Source organism: Leuciscus leuciscus (genome assembly GCF_965113295.1).
Source record: "Leuciscus leuciscus genome assembly, chromosome: 19".
Taxonomy (NCBI): domain Eukaryota; kingdom Metazoa; phylum Chordata; class Actinopteri; order Cypriniformes; family Leuciscidae; genus Leuciscus; species Leuciscus leuciscus.
In genome coordinates, this window is record NC_138743.1 from 20,225,989 (window position 1) to 20,245,182 (window position 19,194).

Consider the following 19,194-nt stretch of genomic DNA (forward strand, 5'->3'; position numbering starts at 1 on the left):
AGTGGTGCTTCTGGGGAGTATGGACTCGTCTTCGTGTAGAAATGACGAAGAGGAGTTATCACCAGAACTGTCTAGTTCCTCCGCATTTTTCTTCTTTTTCTGCTTCTTCCTTGCCCTCAGATGCCTCCAGTCCGGAGACCATTGAAGAAAACCCTAGAGAAATCCGTTCAGGTGGACTACATAACCATTAGCTATATTGTTGGGGACATTTTAAAACGCTTAACGTGAAAAAGCTTATGAAGCCAGAATCTCACTTAAATCTAACGTGCAAAATATCATATTAAGCATATTCTTCCCTGTATATAGTATAATAAGCTTGTTTTTAAATAATAAATAATAATTTTGTCCTCTAATATCACTGTTCACGCATCAAGCCAAGTTTAAGTGTTTTAAAATGTCCCCATAGTTGTAGTCTTTAGATTGTGTTTTGTCTGCCATGCACCACGTGTGTATTCCTGGTTAATAATCCACCTTTGGGTTTGTCTTTTCAGAATTGCCTCAACCACCTCCTGCTAAAAAGTCCAGAAAGCTCCTGTCCAGGACTCAAACAATTGTGAAAAGCGTGTTCGCTTGGCAGAGCAGACGGAGGAGGGAGTCGAGTCTAGCAAGGGAAGATGAACTGGTAAGGCAGATGTCGATGTCGGCAAGCTACAGGAGACCCAAAACTGTATTTTGGGTGAACTCCTACGCCACATGCCCGCTCCGGCACCTACACATTATTATGTGCCTCCACGCTATACCCGCTTCAATATCCCAAGCACATCAGAAGTAACGGAAAACAGCACATTCACGCCGCTGTCATCCTCTTCGTTTCTACAGCTGGATTAGGAATAGTATATAGTCATAGTATATTTTAAAGTGTTTTAAATATATATATTTAACAGTTTTCATTTGTGCTCTAATTTATATTTGCACTCTAGATTAAACACTTTGTATTGTGTTTCATATAATGTATATTTAAGGGTTTTTTTGCATATAAAAGTTTGTGTTCAACACTTGCGGGTGTGTGCTTCATTACTGCTTTTTCAATATAACTTTTTTTTTATGTGTACTGTACCATATTACTATATAAATTACATCTAAAATAAAATACATAAAATGTATTAAAAATAGATAAATAAATATAAAAAATATTTCATTTAATTGAAATACATAAACTACTGAAGTCGCATCTTTTTCGTCTACATTTAACTCCTGCTAACACTATTCTATATCTATTTGAAAAAAAAAAAAACTTAAAATGCTTTGCTAACTGGGACTAGCTGCTAAATGATTAAATGTATTTTCAAATTATATTTCAAATTGTTTATTTTTCATCTATCATCTGTGATCACACTCCATTGTTTCAGTTATGTAAAAAAGTAACTGACAAACATGCGTTTTACAATAAAAAAAAATATATTATTGAAAAACATTGACATGGTGTATAAATGGTTGTGCAGGTAAAGTATGTGCAGTGTCCTCTTAATTGAGTAATGTTTGGGGCTATTAGCTAATTAAACTAATTGATATCACAGGGTGGGTCAGTTGATTGTAAGACCTATAATATATACCCCTTCATCAAATGTGTCCACCATTTGCCTGAAGAAGACCCAGCAGGGTCGAAACATTGCATTTTTTTTTTATTGAATATGGGAGCAAAGAGCAGTGTTGCGGACATCACATTTTTTTCACTTTGCTAGTTCCTTTTGTCCTGCACCTGCCAGAAGGTGGGATGTGCACACAATTACTGTTTTATTATATTGTGCAGGTAAAGTAAACATGAGTCATGACAAGTATAATCACCAATTCCTTGACAATTATGCCCTCCCACCCAGTGTTCGAATTGTGTCAAAGCTCTTGGGGGCTTTGTAATATACATATATTTATTTATTTATTTCATATAATACTATAATTTCATTTACTTAACTTTTAGTGTTTCAGAACATGTTTTTGCAGATGAGCATTAACTCTGTGCATAATTGATGAACAAAGACTTTTGTCCACCCAAAATCTATTTAATAATCTGGGTTTTTCCTGGCTCAAAATGAAGCGTAGGTGCTAAAATCCCGATCATGTATTTTAATAAGATAATTAAATGTGTATTTTTTGTAGACCATCATATAGCCTACTGTGTTTCCCTACAGTATTTTTGTGGGTTGAGCTCGGCATGCCCCCCCCCGTAAGATTTTTTTTTACATTTTAAAGATAAATTCATTAATCTGGTGCACTTTGAGTCCCCCGAATCTGCTGTTAAAAATAAATAATCAACCCGCCAACCTCCCGAACCTATGATATTCTCTGATTTAGATATCTGCATCTGATCATCACATTACAATTATTCAACCAATCACCGACAGGGGGAGGGTGTTGTGAGGTTTTGAGGCAGCTTTTTCTTCAGCTCTGACTTCGCGCACGAGCACAAAACCTCACAGCACCCTCCCCCTGTCGGTGATTGGTTGGAACACTATTTGTTTTGGTTTTGAGTGTTTGGCTAAACCATTTGTTTTTGTGTGCAGATCTCAGAGCCTAGGCTGCCTACAGAGACGCGTTTTTTTGACGGCATGCTTATGGGGCGGGCAGCCAGCGGATCGTTAGGAAAGATTAGATGAATGTGATAAAAATATTTTTGGGCCTGAAATCACTGATACCACCTTTAAGCATGATAATATGATAAAATATCACACTGAAGTAGGCTGATTTAAAATTAAGATTGATTTAAAATAAAAGTTATTCTTTTGTCAAAATTACATTTCCAGCCTAAACAGAGGCTTTACTCCCTTCAAACTTAAATAGTCAATGTTTCATTACATCACTGTTGGAAAACACTCTTATCATAATAATGTTTTAGCTTTATAAAGGGCATTTCTTTCCCAAATTTTTACTCTCTATACTCTCTCCCTACTCTCAGGGAACTGAGTTACGTTAGTAACCGAGTACGTTATTTCTTATAAAATTTTTTTGATAATTGAAAATTGTTTTAATCAGGGCATTTGTCCGGTTGGGCAAGTACAATTCTCTTTCACTTGTCCCTTAAAAAACACACGCACGTGTCCCGGACAAGCGTTAATGTCGAAATTCTATTCAGATCAGTAAATTACCAAACAATAATAAAAGAAAGAAATATTATCTTACCGTCATCGTGAGGTGAAAATGAGGATCCATTCTGCCAGACTCTCGTGAAAGTGCTTATCTATAGCACGAAATTTGTTTCTCGTACCATTTATTCGCCAAAAATAGTTTTTGCGTGCATATGATACGCACTTTATGGCATGTAATACGCACATACTCCACACCCCTAATCCTACCCAAGGGCAAAAAAAAAAAAAAAAGAAAAGAAAAACTATTTGTGGCGTATAAATGGCACGATAAATAAAATGTATCTGTTTATAAATTCAACAGTCTGTAAATTCCTTCAGAAAACAGCGTGTGGCGCACTTGAGCGTCTTTTCAGACGCAAATCTAATTTGAATTACTTTCTAATGGGAGCGGCAGCGCAATACTTTGATTAAAATATATATATATTACCTAATAAATTATGTTTCTATTATTTTAGTTTTAATGAAAAACCAGGGGACCCCCCGAGGTAATTTTTTTGGGCCTTATGGGGGGTCCCTTGATGCTTATGGGGGGTCCCGGACCCCCCCAATTCGAACACTGCTCCCACCCCCTGAAACATTTCTTGATCAGGCTCTTGCAAAACATCTGTGATGTTCCAGTCAGTCAAATAAACTTCTTTGTTCAACTCACAAATATTGTGCAGAACACAACAAACAGCAACAACATCAGACATCAGATCAGTGTCGACATTGTTGCGCTTAAGCAAGCACCTCCAATGACCTTTAAGGTGACCAAAGGCGTTCTCCACAACCATCCGTGCTGAGCTCAGTCGGTAGTTGTTGTGCCATTGTTGAGGCGTCAGTGCATGATGGTTTGTGAAACCCTTCATAAGCCAGTTCTTTAGGGGGTATGCAGCATTCCCGATTAAATGGACAGGAACCTCGACTCCATTCACTGTCATTGAGTTTTGTACAAAAATCACAATGCAATTTTTTACAATGCTGCTGTTAATGTCATACATGGTTTAATACACTTGCATCTCAAAACATGACAAATAAAATGTGCAAGTAAAACAAACATTGCATACCTCATGAGGAAACAGGTATCACCCTGTTGTTCTGCCATTTTGAAAATGGGAGAGTTGGACAACACACGAGCCTCATGCGTGCGCCAGGCCAGCCTACATCTGTAAAGCGAGACATGGCATTCAAATATGGACACATAAAAAATTTAACACAATACAATATCACAATAGCTTAGGAACTACATTCTTACCAGAAATTGTGGTCCACAACAGCTTGAAGTACAACTGAATGCCATCCCTTACGATTGTAGTAAGCTGCAGCATCTTCTTGGGGAGCAATTATAGGGATGTGGCTACCGTCTATGGCACCAGCACACAAAGGATACCCACGTTCAGCGAACCCATTTAAAGTCATTTGAAGAGCTTCTCCTTTGGGCAAGGAGATGAAACGTTTCAAAAGCTTTCTCTTCAATGTTGCAGTGACTTCATGAACCAGTGTACAAACAGTGGACAGCCCCACACCAAAAAGACAACTGATTGTACGGTACTCGCCAGGGGTAGCATACCACCACAGAACAATTAGCCAATCTACGCCGTGGTTCAAGGGGCTTTCTCCAGTTATAGGCTTAGCTCAACAAGTTGCAGAACAACCTCAAACGTGTTCCGTGACATTCTAAAGTGCTGCCACCACTGATCTTCGTTGAAGTTTTCAAGGACATTTGACCAAAACACAGCCCCTTGAGGTCTTTGGTACCATCCAGTCTTCTCTTCGAAACAAAGAACTGTAGCTTTTAGCATCCGATGGTGTCTCCGTGCTTTACGTCTCACTGCTTAATTTTGTTTCCTACTCTCCGCCAATTTTTCTTCCAGCGTATTTCTTTATCGAATGAACACGTTGAAAAGAAGTCACAATCGAAAACAAAATTGTGATTTGACCACGAAACATGTTGTACATAAACAACAAAGTCTGAACATCAACATCTAATGCCTGATCAGCTGCCATGTTGTTCAAAGCAATGCAAACACTTCCGCTGTTGTACCACAACATGCTTTCGACACGTGCCTTACACGTCACATCCTGACGTCACATGTCTTTACGGGATATTTACGGGATGTGTGTGAGGGAGTTGAGGCAGATGTTATCAATGAATCCGCCTCCTCTGCTGGCCTCGCATATGAGGAGCTAGTGGGGGTAGACCAAATCACATTTGGTGATCCATTCTCTCATCTGTCACCCTCTCCATCACATTAAGTCTGGGGATTTGACTGCAGAGGTGTTACCTCGCACACTCCCTTCGGTAGGGCTGCTCTCTAAGAGCTTTACAGTTGTCTTTGATCGAGGCCAGGGGACTAGTAGGCTGATATGACAGAGAAAGGATGTGTACAGTTATCCCATTTGTTGTCTGCTTCAGATGGAAGGAGTACCATGGATTATGTATTAGCAGGCATTTGTTCAGCATGGTGTAGTGGGTATTAATTTTCCCATTGCGTCAACACCATAATGCAGCGTCGAGTTCACTTGAAAGGGAACGTCTTATGGTTAAATATGTTAACTGGTTCCCTGAGATGGGAACGGAAAGCTGTGTCACGTTGCCATGCTTTGGGCATGCCTGTGTGTCTTTCTTCAGACAATTCAAAGTTGATGACGTGAAATGAAGTGTATACAAACGGTGCTCCATGTGATGTCATAGGACTGCCATCAGTCAATAAAATAGACACCGTCAGACACCGGTTCCGCAGACGAGTTCCCAAAGCTTCAACACCATGTCTCGTTCCCATCTCAGGGAACCGGGTTAAATACAGAACCCTAAAATGTTCTCCATGATTGTTTTCACTTCCTCTTCCTTTACAGTTTCTGTGTGGACCAAGCTGCTGATTCCAAAATAGTAATTGATTATTGATTGTAAACATGGACACTCACATGTTAATGTATTCTATTAATGACAGCTAGATTATTGAGGTGAAAGTGTCAAGGTTTTGCTTAGTTCATTTTCAGAAAAGATGAGAACATTTGTTATCATAAGTATATATGACAGTCGCACATCTGGTGTTCAATGACTCGTTTAATTCAACAGTGTTTTTTCAATACAAAAAGAAACACATTGCAGTGCAGGTGAAGCAGAATTTAGCAGAACACACCAGTGTTCACTTGCCATAACATATATCAGGCCTCTATATAAAGACCTCTCAACATCAACAGACATGACTTTTACTAAAAATCTTAATATCTACATTGTTTTTTGCTGCAGAACATTGTTTGTTACTTTGCATCACACTTCTAAATTAAGGTTTACTGTTGTTAGTGTATTTTGATTTGAGCTGGTCTAAGTAACAGATGCTCCTCTATTAGGAACTGCAGTGGTACCTGCAAACTGCAGTTTATTCCCTTAATGGAAAAGAGACTTTGGAGGACATTTCAGTCTTCTCTCCAATTCGATTGTATTATATACCATAATTAACAATCAAACTTCATTGTGGCAGTTACAGTTTTATCTGCAAAGTATTTTTACATATGGAAATCCAGTCCATAAATCAAAGTCAATGATAAAGTGAAGGCCATTTTCCTGTTCAGCATATATTCAACTTCATCTCCTAGTGCAATCCATTGCAGAAAAGATGATAGATGATCATCTTGGCTTGGTCCCAGTCCATTTCATCCAAGTGAACCGTAGGTCTAAAGTATGTTGATCAGATCAATACTGTGACCGTCACAGTCTGAAAACTATCCGGTCAATAATGACTCAATTAGAAATCGTTTTTACAGCGAGTTTTTACAGTGAAAATGCTGCAGATCTGACTGGTTTGTAAAATTCGACTGGTATGAAATGACTTTCTAAACTTTTTTTAGTTGGAGACATTTAAGGACATCTGAAGACTAAGTCTCATAAACAATTGGCAGTTGCGTGATCAGAATTAAAAGAGAATTGATTAATCTTTAAAAATGTGTGTGTTTGCTGTTCCTAAACTACAGTAGTAAACTATCTTCCCTTGAAAGACCACGTTGGTCAACAAGCCAGCATCAGCAAACCTAGGGCAGTCAATTAATTCCTTTTCAGTAGGGATTGTTGGTCCAGTCATATGCTTTATTAAGGCTTTGAAATGCTCTAAAAAAGACTATTTAAAATATATATAATAATAATGAGCAATTTGTTTGGACAGTTGCTTTGTGCAAGCGGGCAGTAAAGATGTTTGCAGGTGTATGATGGTGGGATAAGAAGCCGCAGCCACTTTCTCCCAGACAGCATGAAACAGTCACCATAGCAACCACCACCTTTTTATGCTGAGCTCATTAAAAGCAAAGCTTTGACCTCTACCAAATACAAGCTGCACTTGTCATCCTCAACTAAGGGGACGGAATGATTTATCCGTAGGAAATCATTTACTGGAATGCAGGTTTTAATTAAAATCATTGTGTGGTGTTTTGTTAAATGTTAAACTGTACCTTCCATGAACTAAAATTGGCGATTTTACTATGTGGATATTTAAGTGAAGTGATTGTCTCCAAATTGATGTATCCTGGGGTCAAAATTTTTTATAATACATAAAAAAGAAACCAATGTGTAAAAATTCCCCACGAATTAAGAAAAATGTAAATGCTTTTATCGTTTATTATCTGTTTTAGACCAAGGTTAAAATATTTTAATAGTATTAAAAAAAAAGGGTTTAGTTTCCTATTCTGGGCACTTACATTCTCCACTTCCTACTTTTACATTATTTTATGGTTACTTTTCCAAATTAGGTTTGGGGGTTCATTTCAACTTCCTCATCACTGCTCTAAAAAGGATGCTGGATGACTTCCAGAGAGTAGCGTTTGCCCTCTAGACATTTAAAGCTTAATAAAGCATTTCTTATTACACACTAAAAGCAAAAAAAACAAAAACACATACCAATTATTTGGCAAAAGTCTGGCAGTATTAGTCACTCAGAAAAATAAAAACAGCGGATTTTCCTCACATTACACTGTTTAGCATCAAACAATCTAGTTAAAAAGTTTTCAACATGAAAATTACAAAATAATTTCTGGAGCTTCTAAATACTGTTCTGAATAGAAAATAAACAACTAACACCGTGTACATTTTTTTTTTTTTTTCTTGAATGATTGCACACACTGTTCGTCTGATGAGGGCCCCGGCACCCTGTATTTGGGGACGAATTATTTATCTCCAAAGTTCAGTTGGTTTCATTCTAGAGGTCAGAAAGTAAAGGCATAAACAACGCCCACCACTATAATGTTCCCGATGGTGGCGGTGATGGCGATCCACAGCCATATGGCATCTCGGGACATGGACTGTTGCTCCTCCTGTTGGTTGTGAGCTGCCAGAGCGGCGGCGTGGACGCTAGCAGAGGAGTTGAAGAGAGAGTGATCCGTGCTGTAGTCATCGTGAGGCGATGAGTCCATGAAGGCTCCTGTCATCACAGGGATCTGATGATGGAGAAGAGATAAGGTAAGACGGATGATCACACGACCAAATGATTCAATCTTCTACATCAGTAACACTGTGCATCGTGGTCTGGCTTTATAGACTCTGTAACAATTCGATAGTCCTCTTTAGACATTTTGCTAACTAAGTAAATCTGCAACTACATGTCAACTAACTCAAGTTAGAGTATTAGTAGACTGTCTGCCTTTAATATCTGGTAACACTTTATTTTGATGCTCCCCAACAGACTACTGACTATAAGTAACTTTGCAACTACATGTCAAATTATTATACTATCCTTAACCCTAAGCTAACAGTCAACTAATACTCTAATGGAGTTAGTTGACATGTAATTGCAAAGTTACTTAGTTAGTAGAATGTCTAAAGTGTTACGTAAAAGTCTCAATGAAATGACTACTAGCCACAATTACAGTTCCAGATACAATCAATAAGTGCACTTAGATGAGTTTATTCCTAGCCTGGGGAGAGCAATTTAGCAGTGCTAAATTGATAAATGTTTAGCCTAAATGTTTAACATTCCTTAAACATATTTGACATGTTAGTGTAAAATAAATATATTGCTTTAATCAAATGTAATTAAACGAAAACTACATAAAGGCCATTTTTACATTCATCTCAATAATATATACAGTACTGTATATAGTAGAATACCATTCAGTTTGAAATTGTTAAGGTTTGTTATTATTATTATTATTATTTTCAATGTTGAAAAACGTTTTGCTGCTTAATATTTCTGTGGAAACCATGACACATTTTTTTTCAGGACTATTTGATAAATAGAAAATTCAAAATAACAGCATTTATTTATTTCATCACGTGCCAGTTTTACTAAATTTGCAATGGATCTATACATTTTGGTTTTGCTAAATTTATTGCAAATAAAAATGACACTTTCGCCAAACGTTTTCTTTTACTTAACTAACTCAGAAAAGTGCAGACCTTATATGGCTACATAATTACTGATGTAGCTGATAAAATATAAACTGTATTACTGAAAATATATAAATTGAATTCAAATATACACTGTTTAAGAAGCAGGAGAAATGCTAAAGTCTTATCGGATTATTATTTTATTTATTTTTGAGGTGTCTAAATAATGTAACTAAACCTCTTTTTAAGATCTGAATTCTGAAGTCTACACAACAGGTATATGATGTTTTATTCTCAGAAACAAATGCAGATGTATCTCAAAATAAATGTGTTACTTTCCATAAATCAAGATAATTGTTTTTTCTAACCTGTGGAGAGAAATAAATTCCCTTCACAAGCAATAACCTCAGGAAACAGGCTTCCCATATACAGTCTGCAATCATATATGTGTGTGTGGTGTAGCAAAGAAAGAAAGAAAGAAAGAAAGAAAGAAAGAAAGAAAGAAAGAAAGAAAGAAAGAAAGAAAGAAAGAAAGAAAGAAAGAAAACCAATCTAAATCTAAATTGTAATTACCCATTCATTTATTTGAGGATAATGAAGACAGATATCCTATAAGGATTTTGGCTGTTTGTTCAAAAGTTGAAATATGATGAATTATGTTATTTCAACTATTTTAATAACTATGAATTACTTCATTTAGAAATGTGTTTTTATGAAATAGGACTTACATTTACATTTAGTCATTTAGCAGACGCCTTTCTCCAAAGCGACTTACAGATTAGGACAAAATTCAGCGAGTCATCATAAAGAGGCAAAAGCAACAACAACGCAAGAAGTGCTCAAAGTACGAAGTTCAGGTATTATTCAGAGTAGCATAAGCCTGATAAGTGATGTTACAAAGGGAAAGGAAAACTTTTTTTTTTTTTTTTTTTTTTTTTTTTTTTTTCTATAAGGTTAAGTGCTCACGGAAGAGATTGGTTTTCAGCTGTCTTTTGAATGTTGTCAGGGATTCTGCATTCCGGATGAGGGTGGGGAGAGCGTTCCACCAGCATGGAACTGTGAATGAGAATGTTCTGGAAAGTGATTTTGTGGCTTTCTGTGATGGAACCACGAGACGTCGCTCGTTGACCGATCGTAGGTGTCTGGTAGGGATGTAGACTCGTAGGAGTGAGTGAAAGTAGGAGGGAGCTGAGCCTGTGATAGTTCTGTAAGCAAGCGTCAGTGCCTTGAACTTGATGCGAGCAGCGAGAGGTAGCCAGTGCAGAGAGATGAACAGAGGAGTGACGTGGGCCCTCTTGGGCTCGTTGAAGATAAGACGAGCTGCAGCATTCTGAATCATCTGTAGGGTTTTGGTTGCACATGCTGGAAGTCCAGCCAGAAGAGCATTGCAGTAGTCAAGCCTAGAGATGACCAGGGCCTGGACGATGAGTTGTGTTGCATGCTCAGTTAGGAAAGGCCTGATTTTCCTGATGTTGTGCAGTGCAAACCTGCATGATCGAGCTGTCTTTGAAATGTGATCTGTGAAGGTCAGCTGGTCATCAAACGTTACTCCAAGATTTCTGACCGATCTTGATGGGGTGATTAATGATGACTCTAGCTGGATGGTGAAGTCGTGCTGTAGAGACGGATTGGCAGGGAGGACGAGAAGCTCAGTCTTTGCCAGGTTGAGCTGCAGGTGATGTTCCTTCATCCATGTGGAGATGTCCGCCAGACAGCTTGAGACCCGTGCAGCTACTGTGGGATCATCTGGTTGAAAGGAGAGGAAGAGCTGCGTGTCATCAGCATAGCAGTGGTAGGAAAAACCACTGCTATGGACTTGATCACCAGAACACCTCATAAAAACTTGATCGTCTAGATGTAGCATTTTATTGGAGTAGTTTTATTGGAAGAAAGGCATTTTCTGAGATTTAATTGTCTTGTTTACAATAACATTTTTTATTGATTTGAAATTTAATTTCAATGTAATGCCTGCTGCAGACATTCACATTCAAGGGAGTGAGTTTACGTACATCTCTTTTTAACTCTTATTATCGTACATATCTTGTTAACAATTAATGCACCCATTATCCACTGACAGATATTTGAAATTGTGGACGATTTATATAAATAGAAAAAAAGGTTAATAATATTAATGCATAATAATCACTGCTCAAAAATATAATAATTATTATTATTATTATTTTAATAAATATATATATTTTTTTGTTAAGTGAGATTTTAAACCTATGACTTTTCACATCAAAAGCAAGAAATATACCTCTATACCAAACTATATCTCCCTATGGCTATCATATACCATCATCTCTCGCTCGATGGTGTTTTAAGCCCCGAATGGCTCCTTAGAGGCAGCTAACCCTACCCTCAACCTTAAACCTACCCCTCCCCTCGCTGCCTGGAAGGCGCCGTTGGGGGCATAAAACACCAAACACCTCATCGCTCTGGGGCTTCTTCATAAAGATAAAGATAAAACATGTTACAAATGAATTGCATTTTCTATTTGACAAAACTTGACTGTATAATAGCCCTTGTCCTCGAAAATGCTCCTTTTTAGTCATTCACAAAGCAGAGCTGTCATTTCCACAACCTTCACAACAAATTGTCTAACAAGTTGCATGTTGATGATTAAAGCGAGAATGTGAATAAGAGCGAATAACAAATCTGGCTATTTCCAGAGAGGTGTCTGAGGTGTTTTAAGACTGATCAAAAGCTGCATAGGGCAGTAAAGAGTCTGACAGCCTCCACTGAGCCAAGATGAAAAGACGCTCACCACCAGGGTAAAAATATCACAAAGAACCCAAAGACGGCCAATTTCTCTCCTCTCGATTCAGCCTGACATGCACACCTGTCTGTGCTGGTTTGTGGGTGTGAACCCTTACAAAGCTGCACACTTCACACATACACAGACGGATCCTTGTTCTGCTTCACTATGGCAACTGGTGACAGAAGAGAACAATGAATGATGGAGGCAGGGACGCTGTGAATGAAGAAGGATGACAAACTTAACTGTATGAGCGGCTACCAGTGAACCATCATGAGCTGATAAACAAAACCAAAGACGACATATCTGAAGGCAACATTATGAATCATCCATCTCAGAGTATAATTGTTTATAATGTGTCATTTCACTCATGGCTGAACACTTTTTAAGCTGTATCTACAACATATTCAAATCATTTTCAAGAATCACACACACACACACAAAACAAATTAGCAAATAATATTGAACGATGTCTGTTTACTACATATGCTGGTGCCGGTGCCAAGTTCTACCACAAACATGTATGTAACATTTTTATATAACATATTTTTTTTAATTCAAATACATATTTATTTAATATACAATTAATGATTCAGTATGTCATGCTGCTGTGCATTTTGTCAGTTTTGACAGCAATATTTTTCATTTCGCTTAAGGCGAAAACACAAGTGAATTATAGTCTGCCCGGCTTATATTAAGACCAGGGAAGCAGAGCAGAATTTGAGGTTTTCATATTACTTAGGGTATGTTTACACGACTATGTACTATAAATGGAAAAGGTTTTATTTATATATACAGATGACAACGTTGTCAAAACGATCCCTGTTCACATGGATCAACGGAAACTACTAAAAACGCTGTATTATCATGCCAGGCCAGTAGTTGGTGATGTCACATTGTAAAGAAGCACTACGCGCCTAGACAGAACACGTAAGACGCATACGCATGACGTCACTGTTTTCACAAATTCACGTTTTTTGAAGTTTACACAGAGATGATATTGATAAGGGTATAGTTAAAAAATTTTTTTTTAAAAACTTGCAGTTTGAATACCTTTCTCAAAAGTTTGTTTTTTCAGGACCCCAAAACGGCGTTGTCGTGAACATGAACAGCCACAACGCATATAAAGTTTTCAGTTTTTTGTTGAAAACGGTGTCATGTAAACTGCCCCTCAAAATTAGGCCTATTTTAAGATGTTATGTTGATGTATGACTCAGAGTTCAGTGATTGGCTGATTATTGAAGTCAGTGTAAAACAGAGGTAACTAGGCAGCAATCGATACAGCACTGCACCTGCTGCTCCTCACACACTGACAGAACAACTACATCAATCTTTGAGGAGAAAAACCTTCTCTCGTCCTTTTGAAACATAAAAACTGACGTACACATAAATAACAGTGCTAATAAATCAGAATGAGGATGTGCACTGGGATTCTAAATAGAACCTTTTCAGAGTGCAGAGATTTTCCTCCTTCCACATTTCTCCTTTTTATGTAATAGTATTGTACAAAAGGTAGCATATGAATCAATGCATGCAATCAAGAGTGGATGTATAAATTCACATTGAAATCTGCCATTATTTACTATTTCCTTTTCTGCATGCTTTTTAATATAATGAAAGTGAAGAAATGCTGGAGCTTTCAAAATGACAAAAATGACTAAAAAACACCACAAGAGCATCATACAAGGATTCATTACAACTTGTGCACTATATTCCAAGTTTTCTGAAGCAGAAATAGACTGATATACTGTGCTCTCATTTGGCACGTTTAAAAAGAGTAGGTGATTTGTGAACAAATCGTTCTTTTGAATTTAATATGTTCAATGAATCAATTGATCCAATACACAAAACCAACCAGAATGATTGAATAAAAATCTCAAAATGGTCAAATTGCAGTGATTAATAGCTCACTATTGTCAGTGAATAACTACTATAATGTAGCTTGAGAGGACTTTTATGATTTTATTGTGTTTTTTTTATTGTTGGTTAAAACTAAAGGGTTTATGTCCCATTATGAGATACCAGTCTTAAGAATTTCATATTTGTGGATTTTAAATATTCAAGACTTTAAAACAACTCTTAACCAAACAGAGCATTTTACTGTCAAATGAAGCTGTTCCTTTGCATTTTCCTCTATTACATTAAATTAAAATGACAAACAACTGAATGTCTTAACGTTTTTTTGCAGAGCAAAAGTTCATAGACCAAATAGTCTAATTTTGAAAAAAGAGGATTTGGAAAATAAAAAGTTCACATTTCAATTGCTGCCACCAATTGATGTAGCATTGCATGAAAAGGAGATTCAAGCTGTTCCCTTTTGAGGGAACTCACGCTGCTTTGTATGACAACACTTTGGGGAATGCCTTCAGTGTGACTGCGACTGAAGCATGTGTGCAACTAGTCCAATCCTGATTGGTGCTGTGTCACCTTGTGACGTGTGATGGCATAAGGTGGAAACTACAAAGGGAGGCCGACAACTCAGCAATGTCAGTTTTTGCTCTTTAGCAAGTGCTCTGTGTTGAACTGTTTGTCCTATTTGGTGTTGTTTGTCCCGTAGGAACTTGAAATGTTATAAGCACAGCTGAAAGAGGGTGTCTTCCTGCCCGCATTAAAACTTCGGGAGGTGACACACGATCTGGTATCACAAGAGATGACCCACTGTCTGCTCTGGTTCTCCCTTAAAGGGATAGTTCACCCAAAAATGAAAATTCTGTCATCATTTACTCACCCTCAAGTTGTTTCAAACCTGTATGAATTTCTTTTTTCTGCTGAACACAAAAGAAGATATTTCTTTTGTGTCGGTAAAAATGTCGGTAACCAAACAGTTGATTGACCCCATTGACTTCCATAGTAGGAAAACAAATTCTATGGAAGTCAATGGGGTCCATCAACTGTTTGGTTACCGACATTTTTCAAAATATCTTCTTTTGTGTTCAGCAGAAAAAAATTATTCATACAGGTTTGAAACAACTTGAGGGTGAGTAAATGATGACAGAATTTTCATTTTTGGGTGAACTATCCCTTTAAGCATCCTGCCCCTTGGGGCCGGATTCCATGGTACAGACTTAGCTGAGGCTTTGTCGGTGACCCCTAGTGGTAAGAACATTGTAAATACAACAAAATGCATGAAAACACCTTTTACAAATCTATTGCAATTTTTATTTTTTTTCAAGTAAAATCTTTCAAATGCAGTTATCTAATCATCTAATAAGATTATCAAGTGTCTATATTATTGTATCAATTGTCAGGGTTTGTCTTGTTTGTTCTGTGAATGGCTCAGCTTAAAGGTAGGGTAGGTAGGATTTTTCTAAAAAAAACTTTTTTTCAAATTTGTTTAAACTGTCTTTATATACCAATACATAATTAAAATGTAAGTGCTCTGAAAAAGAGAGTATAAAAATCAAGTGACTGTAGACCTTTTAATCTGCAATAAACACAGCTCATTATTTCCATTCGGGACGAAACAATTGATTGGTTTGGGCGACTGTCACTCTCTCTCGCAACCATGGCTACCACCCCTGTTGCTACAAGATCTGCCCATATGCCCGCACTCTTGAACGACCTCCTCTGCTTCACCCTCGACCCCGGACCTGTCCTCGAACCGACGATGCGGTACTTGTCTCCGGAGTGTTGTCCTCATCAGAGTCAACAATGTTTTCATCATGGAAACTCTTACATGCAAAACACCGTATATGTTATGAATCTTACACGAAATTCACCTTCATCACAGTGTAACTGATAGTAATGGAAAAACGTGTATCAATGCAAACTGTGTTTAGCTTTGCCTTATAAATATAGCTCGTTACCTATAAATATAGCTCGTTACCGAATCAAACAAAATATATTTTAAACTTTACCAGTATCGATATGCTAGCTTGATAGTGAGTACTAAAAGCCATCTTATTTGTTTATATTTATAGTGATAAAGTTAGGTATTTTATTACATGTGATTCTCACATGATGTCACTACATGCACTGCGCTCCTTCCTCTCCACTCGTCTCGGGTAAATAAATGCGTCTTCCAGCTGAGCCTGAGCGTTTGGCGTCGCGCGTTCATGTGTTTTGGGGGCGTGGCTTTGGAAGGAGCTCAGAAGGGAGGGGGTGGAGTGAATGGAAATAATTAGCTGTGTTTACAACAGTCGTGAGAGGTCTACAGACACTCGATTTTTATACTCTCTTTTTCAGAGTACTTACATTTTAATTATGTATTGGTATATAAAGACAGTTTAAACAAATTTGGAATGTTTTTTTTTTTTTTTTTTTTATCCTACCTACCCTGCCTTTAAAGGCAATAACAGACTATTAACTTCCATTACTCATTTTAATTATACTAATGTCTAATTAAAATGTCTACAAATGTATAAAATTGATCAGTTATTAGGTACAACCCACAGAGATCATAGGTTCAGAGGTGAACCATTGAAATTTCGAAACGTTTCGAAACAGTTATGACGTAATGAAGATTCGTTTACTGAAATCACGTGACTCTGGCAGTTTGATACAAGCTCCGAACCATTGATTCGGAACAAAAGATTTGTAAAGGTTTCGAAGCTTCATGAAGCAGTGTTTTGAAATTGCCATCACTACCAATCAGGACGGGACTAGTTGCACACGTGCTTCAGATGCAGTCACGCTGAAGGCATTCCCAAAAGTGTCATATTATGACAAAGCAACTCGTTCCCTTCTAAGGGAACAAGGGTTACAGTCGTAACCCGAGACGTTTATCATCATCATTGTTTTTCATATGAAAGTAATATGCAATTAATTTATGCAAGTAAAATGAATGTATGTTGTTTGAAAACATTTAATTTCATATTGATGATGTTTTGTTATGGATTATTTATATATACAGTATATATATATATATATGAAATATGCAGGGAAAGAAATGCTACATGAACATTTGATATGAAGGCTTTCATACAATGCAACTGTCACATGAACTCAGTATCTTGTCACTGCAGAGGCAGTGGTTGAAATTAGTTGCCTGGAGCTCAATACCATTCAGAGAGCTGCATTAAGTCTTAATGATTCCCATGCTTCCTGTAGCCTCTGCTCTGAGCAAAAAAAAAAGAAAAAAAAGGAAGGATTCAATGGACAACTGCTAAGAGCCCACGGGCTCACAATAGTGAATAGGCACTCTGGACAGGAGCACCTAATACAAAATAAGATAACAAACCCAAACAAATGCATACCCACTTAAATTTATAGATGTCCATGGCTTCTTTATTCAGTCTACTTACTCACAAACTCACATGCACCAATAACAAACCATTCCTGTCCTGCCCTGATATTCTGAATGTCAACTTTCACTACTTTTTTTTTCTCTACTCTAACGTTCTCCAACCAAAACATTCTTATCACATGCCAATTTTTTTATTGAAAATTTTTTATTTCATATTTAGAAATTGAAAGATGTAACAGACAGAAGTGCTAAGCTATAAAAACATATATATATATATATATATATATATATATATATATATATATATATATATATATATATATATATATATATATATATATATATATATATATATATATATATATTATATAATATTTTTATAGATGTCAAAATAAATTATCTACCTGTAAACACATATCTCCATACAGGTCAAATTAATTTCAAGTGTAAAAAAATATATCATGCATGTTAGTGAATGTATAAAACCAATGTATGAATCAAGATGGTTCGGGGTAAGTTGTGTAACTAACTGATAGTAAATTGTGCCTCCTAATGCAAACAAACAAATAAGCACACTTCTAAAATTACAAATACTATTACAATATGTTAATATCCAAATAATCAGCATAAATCTGTTTATTGTAAAAAACAAAACAAAAAAACAATTACATGTATTCAGTTAAAAGTATGAGCATGGTTAAAATATGGCTAGTTGTGGAACAAGCAATATTCAGTTAGTATTATTTTTATTTTATTTTTTTTGATGATGATGATAAATAAACTGTTATTGTTTCTGTAAACCACTTCAGTTATAAGAACTACAACAGATGTTACCTGTCTCATGTATGTATTAATGTATTACAAATATGCTTCATATTAAGTTTAGTTTATGTTAAAACTGTGTAATCCAAATGGATGGAAATTTTATAGGCAATTCAAATACATAAATCTTCAATTTAGGTCTAAACATATTGTGGCAAGATATGTTTCGGGACCAAATTTTCAAGGAGAAATAATTTTTCTATGGATATATGTGTGCATGCTTTCTTTTCGATCTCATCATCATTCGTCATTGTTCAGTGCCTGAAGGACAACTAAGTAGTAAAATTTGGCACAGCTTACCCCACTCTCCCTTAATTTATTACAATATTATTATAATATCAATGGATTGTTGTCAGTATGATGAAGCCTCATTCCTTCAGACAGGTGTTATCGCTGTGCCAAAGACAATGCGCTCCCGTACAGCAGGGCTCAAAGCTATTTTTTTCCCTCGTTCTATTTTAATGTCACATTTTTTAGACAAAATCCTCTTTTCTGTTCACAGCCGCAACTCTTTGTTCTTGTTTCCAGTCTTAGAAAACCTCGTTCAGCAACTTCTTTATGAACTTCTGGTTTATTATGGTTGAGGTGCCGTCCACTGGCACTTTGGCCTTCAAGGCACCCACAAATGAAAGAAAGCCAGAAAGAATAACATATCCTCGGCTATAGCAGGAGACTAGGGTCCAGGAAAAGTTTTGACTTTATAAATATCCAGAGCCATAGGAGATTGGCAGCTTTTTTCATAGTTTTGGATTCACTCAATATGGTAATATATCTTCTGCTGTGCTTTTGCCTGCCAGTCACAATCAAGTTACATTCCAAATTGCACCTCTTCAACTTCTGGCAGTGTGTGATTTGATTAAGAGCGGCAGTCCATCACTACCAATGACTGATTGCCAAAGTGGTTTATTCTTGCAAATACGCATTCAAACTTTGAATGAAAGTTCAGAATGATGAAGTGTCTCACTAGATGTGGCCGGAAAGGACGTTTCCCTTAAGCTTATGATAGGATACATCCATTGATATCTTCCACCAAGGGCATGACATTTGCATTTGC

General features: G+C 36.8%; 1 protein-coding gene and 1 long non-coding RNA gene across 3 annotated transcripts in view; both read right to left on the bottom strand.

The window, feature by feature from the left end:
* LOC309481724 overlaps positions 1–19,194 on the bottom strand; it is a 375,444-nt gene that overhangs the window by 24,357 nt on the left and 331,893 nt on the right. The window lies entirely within an intron of this gene.
* Positions 6,109–19,194, bottom strand: part of LOC309481714 (uncharacterized protein C14orf132) — a 30,397-nt gene continuing 17,311 nt past the window's right edge. The window contains exons 2-3 of one of the 2 annotated variants that reach the window (XR_014200080.1): positions 7,748–8,486; positions 6,109–7,579 (exon numbers count right to left, since the gene is read on the bottom strand). Coding sequence is in view for 1 of the 2 variants with exons in the window: in XM_082146746.1 (XP_082002872.1) it covers positions 8,256–8,486 (231 nt within the window). In the remaining variant the exon portion in view is untranslated. Of the gene's footprint in view, positions 8,487–19,194 lie in introns of both variants that reach the window. The other variant, XM_082146746.1, reaches the window with a different exon arrangement.